General features: G+C 36.7%; 1 protein-coding gene across 2 annotated transcripts in view; it reads left to right on the forward strand.

The window, feature by feature from the left end:
* Window positions 1-15,357, forward strand: part of Rnf128 (ring finger protein 128) — a 109,445-nt gene that overhangs the window by 48,375 nt on the left and 45,713 nt on the right. Inside the window, exon 1 of one of the 2 annotated variants that reach the window (XM_010614060.3) lies at window positions 325-1,109. The exons of the other annotated variant lie outside the window; for it this stretch is intronic. Coding sequence (XP_010612362.1) covers window positions 626-1,109 — 484 coding nt within the window. The 5' untranslated portion in view covers window positions 325-625. Of the gene's footprint in view, window positions 1-324; window positions 1,110-15,357 lie in introns of those variants that run through there. 2 annotated transcript variants of the gene reach the window in all.

The following is a 15,357-nucleotide window of genomic DNA, read 5'->3' on the forward strand; positions in this document are numbered from 1 at the left end:
AGCCCCCAGTTACCCACCTACCTAAATTCTCTTGACTACAACTCAGACCCTTCAGATCTGCCGTTACTTAGAAGTACTTTCACATTCTGGCCCTTAAAACCCCAAACGCCCTTTAGGGAAATGTTAGGAGAGATCGGGATCGAGGTTTGGTGCAATTCGAAACAGACTCGAATTCTACCACAAAGCCTGTGTGTTGACCGATTTTATACTCCCTCTCCTGTCCATGCTCATAAAACGACGTGACACACGTGGCCACACAACCTCAGCGTCTACTGTAATGCTTTCCCATCCTGTTACCCTTTTAAAAGGCGGATCCCGCAGTGTCCTTTCCTCCCTCCGAACCACCTCTACCTCCCAGTCGTCTGGGAGGAGCTTCACGCTAAAGCTTTCGAGCCCGCCGACGCGCCGCAGCAGTAGCTGAGAGGACTGGAGCTTCCAGGAGCTGCGTCTGCTGCAACCTCTCTACTGACGCTACGTGCCTTGAGACTGCGACCTGGCTCGCGGTGCGCCAGTCTCTCTCCGTCTGCTCTCCACCTGGCACGCACCTGGTGGAGGCCGGGGTTCTGCCAAGCGCCAAGAGGGCGCGCGTGCCACTGGCCCTAGGGAAACGCGGAGCGTGCGCGCCATGGGGCCGCCGCCCGGGATCAGGGTCTCCTGCCGCGGTGACTGCGGCTTTTCCCGATTGCTGGCGTGGTGCTTTCTCCTAGCTCTGAGTCCTCACGCCCCGGGATCCCGGGGGGCGGAAGCTGTGTGGACTGCGTACCTCAACGTGTCCTGGCGAGTTCCGCACACCGGAGTGAACCGCACCGTGTGGGAGCTGAGCGAAGAGGGCGTGTATGGCCAGGACTCGCCTCTGGAGCCTGTGGCTGGGGTCCTGGTACCGCCCGACGGGCCCGGGGCACTCAACGCCTGTAACCCACACACGAATTTCACGGTGCCCACGGTTTGGGGAAGCACTGTGCAAGTCTCTTGGCTGGCCCTTATCCAACGCGGCGGGGGCTGCACCTTTGCAGACAAGATCCATCTGGCATACGAGAGAGGGGCGTCTGGAGCCGTCATCTTTAACTTCCCAGGGACCCGCAATGAGGTCATCCCCATGTCTCACCCCGGTGAGTGCAGCTACTAAATTGCACCCCTTCAAACCTCTGCCAGGACCAGTTTCTCCCATTTTCCTTAGTGCCCTTCTCTCCCTATGCCCTCGCGCCGAAGGAAAATGGGTGCCCTTTCTCTTCCCACTGTGTAGGGCAGTGTCTTCCTGAGATTCACCAACAGTGGGGATTGGTGGGAAAAGAAAATCCTTCCGAATTTGCCTCTTTACTGAGAAAGGGTAAGGCAAACGGAGTGCGAAGCTGGCAAATTTAGAACTGCCTGGGCTCTTTGCATCTCCTTTTCCTGGTGTTTTATAAGGGTGCCTTGCTGTGGATTGTGTGGTAGTGTGCTTTGGCTTTTAAACAGGGTTGAGAAGATGGCCTGGAAATCCCTTCCTTACTTTTTACTGTGTAACAACAGCTTTTCTTCCCTCTCCGTCTCCCCCCCAACACCATGTTTCCTAGGTAAAAGATTGTATTACAGTGCATTAACTTTATTGTAATTTTGGTGGAAACTTTGCTTAGCTTTTGGGATCTTCTGTGCCCAGTATTCTCTTGCCCCCAAGTGATTGTTGGTATCAGTGCTTTTATTTGCCTCTGAAAATTCTGATTTCGGTTCTTGAGTTCCCAAGCAGGTGAATAGCATTACTGAAAAGAAAAGAGGTCTATTATGCATGGGGATAGCAAAGGCCTAGACTTTGTAAAAGTAGTCCAAGTAGTTCTTAAATTTGTGGAGCTGGGGTGCGTTACTATTCTTCTTCCTTCAGCTGTCCTTCCAGAAACTTCCCTGTGCATGAGTAGGTATTCATACCATATGTATATAGTGTATATATGGCCTATATGTATATAGGCCTCGAAGGAAAAAGGAAAAATTGGGAGAGAAAAAGGAAAGACCATGTAATAGCAGTATATAGTGGTTGTTAAGAGCCAGGCCTCAATTCAGACCTTGATTCAAATTTCTGCTCCATTGCTTATTACTCCTGTGACCTTGGGCAACTTATTTGAAGTCTGATTCTGGATACCCCCATCAGCCAATGGGAATAAATAATAAGAAGGAAATAAAAAAGAAAAGAAAAATAAATTAAAAAGAACTTGTTCACAGATTTGCCTTGAAGATAAAATAAAATAAAGCCTTAATGAGTCTAGGACAGTGTAGCATTATTCACTCTTGCTAAAGTTAACTGATACGGATTAACTTTCCAGGAGTCACTGGGGAGAAGAATCTGCTTACTTAACCATCAGAGGTTTTGTTTTTTCTTAAAACAGTATGACTGGCTCTGCCTAGAGAGCACTTCTAATGAGTGACTGGGTGGCATAATAGAAAGAGCACAGAGCTGGAACTTTGGAATCTTGAGTTCCTTTAGCCCCTTCTTTACCTCTAGCTTTGTGACCTTGTAGAAGTTATTCACACATCAAATGGTAGTATGGAGGTGGAGAGGGAGGAGGCCAAGCCAGCAGAACGTGCAGAGATAAAAGTGAACTAGATGAACTCTTAAGATTCCCTCCAGCTCTGAAATGCTCTGCTTCTTGGATTTAGTATACTGATTAAGGAAGACACTGTATCTCTCTTGATAGATAATTAGCTGATTAGAATGAAGTTGCTTTGTAATGGCTAGTAAATATGAATAATAAGGCTTAGCAAATTTTAAAGCCTTTACATTTCAGCTGGTCATCTAAATGCAAGGGTTTGATTTTGTCTCCTCTAAATGAGATTCATTTGCTTGAATAATTCATAATTGAAGAGTATGCTTTAATTGGAGTGCCTACTTAGAACATTTTCTTTCCACTTCTGTTAAGGATATGTATCTAATAGCTTGAGGAGACAAAAAAATCAACTTTTGTTGAGCTCCTACTATGCACTAGGCATTCTACATATATGTTACGCTTTATTGACACGTGGCACAGACATTGCAGGCAAGATTGGAAATCAAATTCAGGATTTACCACACAATAGGTTTGTGTTGTTGGCTAGATTATTTTACTGGTCCTCAGTTTTCCCATCTGTAAGATGGAGATAATATTTATGTTGTTGTGACTGCCAAGGATGTTATATGTTAACCACCTAGAAGATAATAAATGCTCAATGAATATTGGGTTAATGCTAACAGGATGCAAAAATGAATGCACCAATGTATGATTATTCAGTTGTTAATTTGAAGACATGAATCCATTGCAAATCTAATTACGGCTGTTATGTTTCAGGATATCATATAGGAATAAAGGCCTAAATGTTATCAATTAGTTAAAATACATTCAGAAAGGTATTTTGAGGGCCGGGGATTTAGCTCAGTGGTTCCACCACCTGCCTCGCAAGCACAAGTACCTGAATTCAATCCCCGGTACCAAAAAAAAATGCTTCTCAGAAAGGTATTTTGATAGTTTTAAAACTTATTATTATCCAAAGGATTGTTGTAGCAAATGTTGCCACTTAGCTAATTAGCCAAAAAACAGCTAGAAAATTACTTGAATAGAATCATATTTCTCGGAGCCAGGGTTTTAGCTCAGTGGTTCTGCCGCCTGCCTCGCAAGCACAAGGTCCCGAGTTCGATCCCCGGTACCCCCAAAAAAGTCAAAAGACACATATTTCTCCATTAAACTCATGGAGAAATTATTCTTCAACATAGGGGAAAAATCACTTTGCATTTTATCCACATGTGTTACTGAATATTTATTTCAAAGTTCTGTATTGTTTGTTCTACTCATTACTGAGAAGAAGCCTCAGGCTCCCTGCAAATATCTGGTCAAAAGCAATTTATCTTGAATCATAGTGGCAGAAAGGTAGGACCGAGGTTTAATGGTTGATTACTCATTATATATTGACGTGAATTGTGCAGGGGCTACCAAATGTATGAAAGCCGACGTTGTCCTCTTTGTTTACAAAGTTCTCTTGGCAAACTCACAGGGGCCTGCACTTGAATTGTTTCTCCTTTTTTCCAGTTTATGCTGAATATCCACACTCACCTATCAGGATCCTGTGACCACAAAGATATATTTGTTTCAAGTAATAGAACTGGTTTAAAACACTTGCTCCAAATTTTTTGTTTAGAAAAACCCCACTCTACTGTATAAGAGAAATAAATTGGGAAAAGGAAGCCATTTTTATGTATACCAAAATTTCACAAAAGGTAGTTGTAACCTGACATCAACCCATAAAATTCATTTTTATATTTTATTTGGGTTTCAAGGTAGTCAGAAAATCTTGATTTAAAAAGATAAATAGTTTTAAATGGTAGATGTTTGTTAACAGCTTGCCTTGGACTCTCTGGATATTCATATTACAGTTAAATTTATTAAGAAACCTGGAAGGAAATTGGGAAGAATTTTTGGTTTCATAATTTAATTACCATGCAGAGTGCTTACTTTAAATATGAAAATAATATAAGAAGCAGCCTAAACTTAAAGTAAGCACTAAAGCTATCTAAAAGATAGATTGTCGCAATGAGACACAGCATTCTTTCACTCTTGCACAACTAACTGTTCATCTTTCTTGAAGCAGATGGGCCTAAACCTTGCCTGCTAATTGAGTACAGCCTACGGGCTGAAATGGTGTGTGTACTTGCTTGCACAATATTCTTAAAGTCAACATGTGCAGGCATGAATTTATTGAAAGACTTGCATAGAGCTATAGCCTCCATAATCTATGACACATTTATAAGAACTTGAAACATATGCAAAGGCGTGGCAGGAGAAGCATTGTTCCTGCAGGCTATTAAAAAAGTGAATGAATCAAGCCTTGTAAGTTAATGATTTGGTGGTCTCCAGTGGGATATAGTTTGATACATAAAACAGTTGTTCGTGCACATTATTGAAAGACAGTATAGCACATCATCAAAGAGGTTGGGTTTTACCATTTACCCTTTTCAAACTCTTGGCAAGTTATTTTATTTCTTTCAGTTTTCTTCTATGTAAGATGGGCATAATAACAAACTTGCCTCATAAGGATTCTAGGATTAAGTGAAATAATGCAGATAAAGTGTTGAGCACAGAGTCTGACATATAAGAAGCTACTGTTGTCTTTTTAGTCACAGTTAAGATAAAGTGTATTTCAGAAAATGAAAATGGAATCCTTTGGAGAACATAATTTGAAAACAAATAACCTAGAGTACTTCTGAGTCCACATCAACTGAAATCCTGACTTGAACTGTTAGGAACACGGTGGATAGACTGAATTTTTTTTACAAAGAAAAGGTCTTGGTTCTATTAGGTTTGTCATTCTTTTCTTAAATAATTGCTCTTCCCTTAAGCTATCAATCTTTCCACTCAAAAGGACTTTGCAATAGTATTTTACACTGATTTATCACCACCCAGTTCCTCTTCAGCTCTTTTATATTTAGTTTTGTTTTTTCTAGTATGTTAACCTTGAAAAGGACCTTTTGAGTAGAGCAAGAGGTTCACCAGAGGATCAGAAGGAATGGTTTGGGTGATGATGATTATCCAGTGTAGAATAACCATTCCCCAAACCATTTCAAGATACATCCTTCTTGATATCTCTGCAAAGATATTTAACATTGTATTGAACATTGTAGATCCCTTTATCTTCGGAACTCTCCCAAGCCATCTCTTGCTTCTCTTGCCTCTCTTTTGTGCCATTTCTGCTATTTTATTAATCAATTCATCTAATATTTATTTTCCCTGACACCCAATCCCCCCATCACTCCAGTCCTCCTCTAATAAATAGCTGCCACATCCAGTTGATTCAATCACTTTAGATCTTCTCAGGATGTCCCCTTCTCCCTTGCAACCATTATTACCTTCCTTTCAGCTCCTCTGTCTTCTCACATCTTTCTGATTGTTTCTCTTGCGTCCAGTCATTTTCTCCCTTCCTGCAGTTCTTCCTCCATATTGCCACAATAACACAGCTCACGGGCATGCCATTAGACTACATTGCTCCTCTGGGGATAGGAGATTAAATAATCTGACCCCAAACTGTCAAACTACTTTCAGATTCCTCTTCTTTCATGTTGATTCCTAAACATTCTGTATCCATTTCCATTGTCATTCCTTTGATGTTTCTTTCTTCTGCCATACTGCTGCTAACTACACACCCTCTTCTTTCCGGCACTGTTCGTCAAAGCCCACCCATTCTTCGAAATCTAACATAAATGTCTCCTTTGAAGCCCTTCATTTTTTATTGTTAAAAAAATTTAGATTTATGTTCAGTGGACACATAAAATTTATACACATTAATGGGGTGCAATATGATGTCTCTATACAATTCCTTCTTGTCCTCTACCCACTACAGCCCACACCTCCAACAAAGTAATCTTTTCATTCCTTTACCACTTCATCTCTTATAGTACTTTCTGCATTTCGATGGTAGTTATTTGTTTACACATTTTACTTTCCTACTGAATTGCAATTATTTTATTGTTTTGTTAATCTTCAGAATCCCTGTAGAATCTTCTGTTCTTGATGTGCTCTAGAAATGCTTGTTGAATTGCCTTAAACATCCAGGAAGTCTAATGCCAGAGAGTCATAATATTTACTAGAAAAACATCTAAGGAAGGGCACTGGAATTCAATTCATTCAGAATTTTCAAGGGTCTACTGTCTGTTATATACTGTGCTTCTTGTCTGAAGGAAGAACATACCATGAGACTGTACAAATATTTCAAAATTATTCACTCCCTAATTTTTGCAGTGGCCACCATCATGGTCAAGATTTATGGGTTTTAAGGGCATAATGACCAAGGCAACAAGGAAATTGTGACAAGTGTACTTTTGGAGTTTTTACAACAAGCTTTCTCTGTGCTATTTTGATAATTTAAAAATTACTTACACCTGCATTCAATTGATGTTTCCAATTGAACATATTGGTGCTTCCACTGCACATATTGGTGATTACTGGATTTTATACCATAAAAAAAAAATCCCTCTTTCAAAAAGAAAATATAGCTTTATCAGCAAATTGTCTTCTAAGCACATAAAAACTTTTTTTCCCTTCAGTCTCTTTTTTCCCAACATTCACATATAGAATGTTACTGTTCCCAGTCTCAAATGTAGGAAAGAGGAGCGTACCAAGAACATTTTCTCAGTTGTTCTCTGGTTATAAAATTTTATTTCTTATAGAAAACTTGGAAAGTATAGAAAATATAATAAAAATAAGTTACTTATAGTGCCACAATACACCATTAATATTCCTTCGTGTCTTTTATGCATAGACATAACTTTGTATTTTACTTTATCATAATGGTTAATTTTTTGTATTTTAATTTTTACTTTAATGTAAAACAAGTAAATATTAATGAGGAAAATGTTTTTAAAACTCTTATATAAAAAATAAAACAAAATTTTATTACAAAATAGAGAATAATAATGGTTAATATATTATGTGTATATCATAATCTTAAAAGAATGGCCAAAATTTTAGAGTACAAGTCATATACAAAAAAAGAGTCTCTTAAAAAGAAGAAACAAGCAATTAAAAAGAAAAAATTTTTTTCACCCCAGGGATTTAGCTCAGTGGTGCTGCCGCCACCTGCCTCACAAGCACAAGGTCCCAAGTTTGATCCCCGCTACCAAAAACAAACAAACAAACAAAAACAACAACAATTTAATGAATAAAGACAAACTAGTAGTATAAATGAAACAAATGAGCATATATCTTAAAACAACTCTGAAACAACAGGATAGTTAATTTGGGGAATTATTTGAACTTCTCCTTACTTCCTATTTATCTTCTATAAATGTTACATTTACAGATTTGTATATTGTTATAAGTTTATCTTTCTTTTTCATAAGTATTAATGTGGTACTAAGAAAACTTAACACACAATACAAATCTGTAAATATAGCCATTTGTAGCATTTTAGTGTTTTGTTGCTATTTTCTGTTGCTCTGTGTATGTATTATTTAAAGAACTGTACTTACATATTTCATATAACATACCTAAGTTTCACACCTCAATTCATTTTTATTGTAAGCATTCCTTTCATAATTAAAAATAGCAAAAGTGTTCTCTAATAATTAAAGGTCATGACCATTGACAGGAAACTAAGAATTGAACCTCTCTTCTCTTAGCCACCAGAAAGGAAGTATAACAGTATCCTATGGAGGGACATTTAAAGCAAAATGATATGGGGCATTTAAAAAAAATATGTTCCACAGAAGTTTACATGGACATGCACTTATTTAGAGCTGGGAATGTAGCTCAACGGTAAAATACTTGCCTAGAAGGCCAGAGGCATTGGGTTTAATCCCCAGGACCCCCCCCCAAATATGTGTATATGTTTTGTGTGTGTGTAGTTGAGTTCATACCCTTACTACCTATAAAGGTGCTGTGATTTAATCCCATATGCCAGGGATGGTGAACGTTTTAGAGCTTTCAAATGATAACAAAGAGCCTGCTGCACCGTGTGTGCCATATGCTATGCATTGCCTGGTGAGACCTTGGTCTTCTGAAGGATTTAATTATAATTTGTGCTTTAGTTCCTCCTCTCTCAGTTTTTCTATAGGTAATCTATATTTCACAATTGAAATTTGCTACCAGTTTCCTTATTGCTTGGTTAAATAGCATCTCATTGACTCAAGTGGCTTTTTAAAAATCATCTTGGCCTAATACAAGCACAACATACAAAAACTCATGAAACACAATGACGCTGCTCATAAGAGGGAATTTTATGAATGCCCACATCAGAAAAGAGAGAGCCCAAGTAAATAATCTAACGATGCACCTCAAAGTCTTAGAAAAACAGGAATACAAATCCAAAGCTAATAAAAGGAAGGAAATTGTAAAGATCAGAGTAGAAATCAATGAAATGGAGACCCCAAAATTGCAAAGAATAAATGAATCAAAGAGCTATTTCTTTGAAAGAATGAAAAAAAAATAGACAAACGTGGGCGGGGTACTTAGGTCAGTGGTTCCACCACCAACCTCCCAAGTGCAAGAACCCAAGTTCGATCCCCAGTGCAAAAAAAAAAAAAAAAAAAAAAAAAAAAAAAAAAGACAAACCCTGAGACAAACCTGTACTCCAATAAATTGGAGAATTCAGATAAAATGAATAGATTCTTAGATACATATGAATTACCAAAACTGAACCAAGAAGATATAAAAACCCTGACTAGTCCAATAATAGGCAATGGATTTGAAATAATAAAAGCCCTACCAAGTAAAAGCCCAGGTCCACATGTATTCACTGCTAAATTCTACAAGAACTTCAGGGAAGATGTAACACCAGTACTCCCCAAACTCTTTAATAAAATCTAAAGGGAAGCAGTACTCCTCAATTCCCCCCTAGAAGCCAGCATTACCCTGATTCCAAAACCAGACAAGACTTCAACAAAAAAAAAGAGAATGATAGGCCAGAATTTTTAATGAACATAGCTGCAAAAAATCCTCAACAAGTTACTGACAAACAGAATGCAATAAATCACCAAAAAGAGTATACACCATGACCAAGTAGGCCTCACCCCAGGGATGGAAGAATGCTTCAATAAATGCAAATCAATAAATGTAATATATCATACAAACAGAAGTTAGGACAAAAATTATGTGATCGTCTCCATAGATACAGAAAAGGCTTTTGACAAAATCAAAGATAATTCATTATAAAAACCCTTAGGAAATAAGTATGGAAAGACCTTATCTTTAGAAAGACCTGATAAAAGCCATTTATGAAAAATCAACAGATAACATATTAAATTGGGAAAAATTGAAAGTTTCCCTTTACCATCAGGAACAAAAAAAGAATGTCTACTATCATCACTCTTGTTTAACATAGTACTAAAAACATTAGCCAGAGCAATCAGGCAAGAGCAAAAAATAAAATGCATATGTATCAGAAAAAGTCAAATTATCATTACTTGCAGATGACATGATCCTCTACACAGAAGAACCAAAACATCCCACCAAGATTCCTAGAATTAATAACCAAATTCAGCAGCGTAGCAGGATACAAAATCAACACACAAAAGTTAATACTGTTACTGTACATCAGTAACAAACCCATAGAAAAAGAAATTAGGAAAACAATACCATTTAATATAACATCAAGAAAATTAAATACTAGAACTTAACCCAGCCAAGGAAGTAAAAGACCTCTACATTGAATTACGTTACTCTGAAAAAAAATATCGAAGAGGACATCAGAAAATTGAAAGCTATTCCCTATTCCTGGATAGACCAAGCCAATTTAATCAAAATGGCCATGTTTCCAAACTGATGCACATATTTAAGAGAATCTCAATCAAAATACCAATAACATTCAGCATAAAACTAGAGAAAAGAAACCCAAAATTCATATGGAACCAGAAAAGAACCAGAACATCAAAAGCCATCCTGCCTAACAAGAGCAAAGCAGGAGATATCACAACCCTGTATTACAAAGCTACAATAATAAAAAGCAGCATGGTACTGGCATAAAAATAGACATGGAGGTCAGTGGAACAAAACTGAGGATACAGGAAAAAAACAAAAGCACCAACAGGCATAGTGTCCTTAACAAAGGAGCCAAAAGCTTACGCTGGAGAAAAGATGGCCTCTTTAACAAAAGTTGCTAGGAAAACTGTATATCCATATGCAGAAGATTGAATCTAAACCTATATTTTACCATATGCTAAACTAACACCAAGATAGATCAAAGACCTAAATGTTAAAAGAGAAACACTTAACCTGCTGGAAGATGAAATAGGTAAAACTCTTGAAGACACAGGCATAGGCAAGGACTTTCTGAATACAACTCAGTGACACAAGAAATAGTACCAAGAATCAAGAAAAGGGATCATATCAAATTAAAATGTTCCTGCACAGTAAAGGAAACAAACAAAAGTGAAAAGATAACCTACAGAATGGGAAAAAATTTTTGTCAGCTGTTCCTCAGATAACTAATATCTAGAATATATATACGGAACTCAAAATATTAGAACCCTAAAGTAAAAGACCCCATAAAAAATGGGTAACTGAAATGAACAAACACTACTCAGAAGCACAAATGGCCAATAAATACATGGAAAAATGTTCCACCTTCCAGGACATTCAAGAAATGCAAATTTAAAAAAACACTGAGATTCCTTCTCACTCCAGAAAGAATGGCTATCATCAAGAAATCAAAGAAAAACAAAAGCTGGGGAGGTTGCAGGGAAAAATAACCTTTCTATTTTGTTGTTGGTGGAAATGTAAACTAGTATAACCACCCTGGAAATCAGTACAGAGTTGCCTCAAAAAAACTAAAACTAAAAATTACGTTTGGCCCAGCACTTCCTCTTCTAAGTATCTTCCCAAAAGACTTAAAGGCATTATATTACAATGACACATGCACACCCTTGTTTATAGCATGCTGCACAACTCATAATAGCTAAATCTTGGAAGCAGCCTGTATGTCCATCAACAGATGAATGGGTAAACATAATGTCGCATTATCATACCACAGAGCTAAATGCACACCCACGTTTATAGCAGCACAGTTTGTAATAGCTAAATCTTTGAAACATCCCAAATGCCCATCAACTAGGGACATTTCTAGCTAAATGGATGCACCATGATATCTGTGAATACTGAATTTTTTTCTCTAGTGTAACAAACTGAAAGTGTAAATGAGGACCAAAATGTATAATAGATATTGTAAAATAGGAAGAAAATGTCTGAAGGGGAAGGGGAACTAAAGAGCGGGGCAGGGGAAAGGAAAGAAGGGCAAGAATAAAAATTTCAAAGAAGGAAAAAATGGAAACAAAGCCTATGTAAGTAGGGAGGGGTGGAGGGGCTGAAGGGAGGAAAGAGAAATGGGAAAAAATAAGAACCAAGATATATCATGTACAGGTAAAAATTCCCAATAATGAATGTGATCATAATGTGTACATAATTGTACCAATAAATAATGAATAAAAAAGGATATTGTATTTATACACAATGATATACTACTCTGCTATAAAGAATGATAAATCAGAGTCATTTGTAGGAAAATAGATGTACCTTGACTCATAATGTTAAATGAAATAAAAGTACAAGTTTAAGTATCATGTCATTTATCTTATACGATCAACCAAATATAAAGAGCAAGACAAAATATAGATAATAGGAAGTAGGGAGATAGATCTTTTGCAAAAAGAAAGGAGACCAAGAGATAGAGGCAGGGAAGAGAGAGGGATGGGAAAGGGTTGAAAAAAGAATTGATATGTGTTATATACATGTACCAATTCCTCACAGGGAATGTAATCATGTAATCCAAGTATGTACTCATAAATAATAAAAACTGGAAAAAGAAAAATAAAACTCAGGGCATCAATAAAAATGAAAATAAAAACCATCAGGGCAACTGAACTGTGAAATATTGTTGAAATTTTCTCCAAAGGTTATTTGATAGAATACATGTTTTCTGTAGATGAATTATTTTATTGAAGTATAGCATATTTACCAAAAAAGGTATATAAATCATTATTTTATAGCTCGGTGGATTTTCAAAAAGTGAAAACACCTTTAATTAACTCCCAGCTCAAAAAATTAAATAGAACCAAACCTTATAAGACAAACACACACAATGTGACATTTTTTAATTCACCCCAATTACCAAATTTGTTTCCTGAAGAAGCGATGCCTATGTCATGTGATAGGAGCCCACTCATCCTCAGAAACAGTGTCCTTCACTGCGTTTTAGGCTGTGTTCCAGTGGTGATCCCCAGCTACATACTGTAGGCAGTTATTACCAAGCAGCGTATGCGCATTTTTGAGACAGTTACTGAATCATTCATAGTTGCCACACTTTGCTGTTGCAACACCCACCTTAGAGCTCTGTGGGCAAGAAACAAGGGTTCTTTGTTACTATAATATTCTATTTCTTCTTTTCTTTTTCAGTGGTATGAATGTTCTTCTATATACATCATGGTACATAGCTATTGCTTAAATTTGCCAGTGCCTCACAAGTGCAAGGTCCTGAGTTTGATCCCTAGTACCGCAAAAATAAATAAATAAATGAATAATAAATTTGCCAGTGGGCTTACTACAATATTTGTATCTTATGAAAGGAAAATTGGGTGATTCATGCTTAGCTGTAGGAAACCAGACATGATAGAGGTTATTAGGTTCAGAATCCAACTGTGGATTACTTGATTTTAACACTTGAATGAGCAAATTAGGTATGAATCTGTGAGGTTGAGTTAACCCTAGCATTTTGACCATTTTTTGTAAGATAATGGTACTAGAACTTATTTGTTGATGTATGTCTGTGGTTCTACGTAGATGTTAACTTACCATTTCAGGCCAAGTGTTGAGGTGGCTTAAGTGCTGCTGACAAATAACATCTTAACTTTTAAAAAGAAAACACACCATGTTAACATTGTCAGTGAAATTGTAGATGATTATTTTTTATCTTCATTACTATTTTTCTGTATTTTCTGAATTTCCTAGAATTTTGTAATCAGAAAAAATAGTTATATTTAAAACCCAAAATACAACAATGAAGTTGATAAATCCTAAATAAAGTATTAATAATGTAGCTATAGCCACATGCAATGGTGCACCCCTTTAGTTCCAGATACTTGGGAGACTGAGGTGGGAGATTCACTTGAAACCAGGTGGGCAGCATAGCAAGCCTGTCTCAAAAAAAAAAAAAAAGGTAATGTTACAACAGATTAGCAACAATAAGAAAGAAGCATATTTTATAATTGAAATGATTTATAGGCTAGTAGGCTAATTTAAGAATTACTTTGACCTTTTGAATATGTCCAGTCCATATATTTATTAGTGTGATCCTTTCTTGTTAACACTAATTGGTTTCTTCATATGTGAAATGAGAGGAACAATAAAGAATTCTAAGGACAGACTATTTTAATGTGTTTCTCCTTTCTTTGCCCACTGTATCATTCTTAATGTTTTTTTCTTTTTATCTTCCCTTCAAGCACACATAGAAACATACCTCACCTTTTGGATTTTTGTTTCTTTCTAAGAAGAGGTGGCTTAACCTCACTAGTACTCTTTGATATTCATTCTATTCAATATATTTAAGATTAGTGTTAAACATAACAGATTAGTATGAAGAATTCAATATATCCATAATTTTCAGTCAGAGACATTGGATTTATCTGATGCGATAGCTTTTGTCATTCAAGAAGGGACGAGGAAATTTTGTTAGAATAAGGGGAGAGAGGTGTTTTTATTTTACACTTAATTAATAATATATGTAGAACATTTAAGTTCACTAAAATTTAATTACTTGTTAATTTCCCTTGAAATTACATTCTGCTATATGAAACTCACCAGTTGATGATTCACATAAGAAACTACCAAATTTAACGGTTGCTATGGTATCACTTCTTTTCTTCTCTCTCTTTTTTTTTTTTTCCTCTCATTGAGTTTATTGAAATCAAATAGATGACCTTGGGCAGATTGGTAACCTGGATCTCATTTATCTTGTCTATAAAAAGAGACAAAATAATGCCTACTTTCCAAGATGTTATTATTTGGCATGTAGTGAGCAATTAGTGAATGTTAGCTCCCTCGAAACTTTTGCCATCAATTTTGTTACTACTAAACATAGCACTACTTCCTTGGTTGTTGCGGCTGTTCACTACCACATTTTGAAATATTTCACTGTTTTATATGCAAAGAGAGAAGCAAACTGTGACATCCATATTGTTAGTTTTCTGAGAAGTTCCTGAGAAATGAAGGGATAAATCACAGAATCGAGAAACAGAAGCAGCTGTTTTGTCCTTCTTCTCTCCTGTATATTTCCATTTTAATAGCAAAACCTGAAAATCACAACATTTTTGTCTACTAATAGCCATAGCTATGGCTTTTTTGTGGCACAGTTGTAAAGAAAGTATACATGAGACTCAGGTAGAGTTTAATACGAATCTCAACTATATCATGTGATAGCTTTATGACCTTTGCTACATTAATCTCTTTAAAATTCAATATCTTTCTTTGTAGAATGGTGGGTAACCATATCTACCATATAAGGTTTAAATTAGATAATATAAGTAAATCATTTAGCGCACATACATATTGAATAAAGGATAGTTTAACACAGTAGGGGTGAACCTATGGCATGGGTGTTATTTGTTTTTCTTTTAAGATAAAAGATGTTAATGTATGAGTTGTTTTTCCCAAACTAAAACCTCACTATGCAGGTTTAATTACAGTGTTGACACTTTGCAATAAATAAATGGGTTTAGGGTTGCACTCATCTCTAAAAAGTTCTGTCACTGGCTTAACTTCTGCACTGATCTATAGCCCAGTTTTGGAGACTACCAGTGTATATCATTGTAGCACTTCTTCTCAGAGGCTCTAATATTTCAAAGAAACCTTGTTTAACTGTGTTGAGTGCACTATTTTTTCGAAC

The sequence above is a fragment of the Fukomys damarensis genome, unplaced genomic scaffold (assembly GCF_012274545.1).
Source record: "Fukomys damarensis isolate Sample0158 unplaced genomic scaffold, DMR_v1.0_HiC HiC_scaffold_39, whole genome shotgun sequence".
NCBI classification, from domain to species: domain Eukaryota; kingdom Metazoa; phylum Chordata; class Mammalia; order Rodentia; family Bathyergidae; genus Fukomys; species Fukomys damarensis.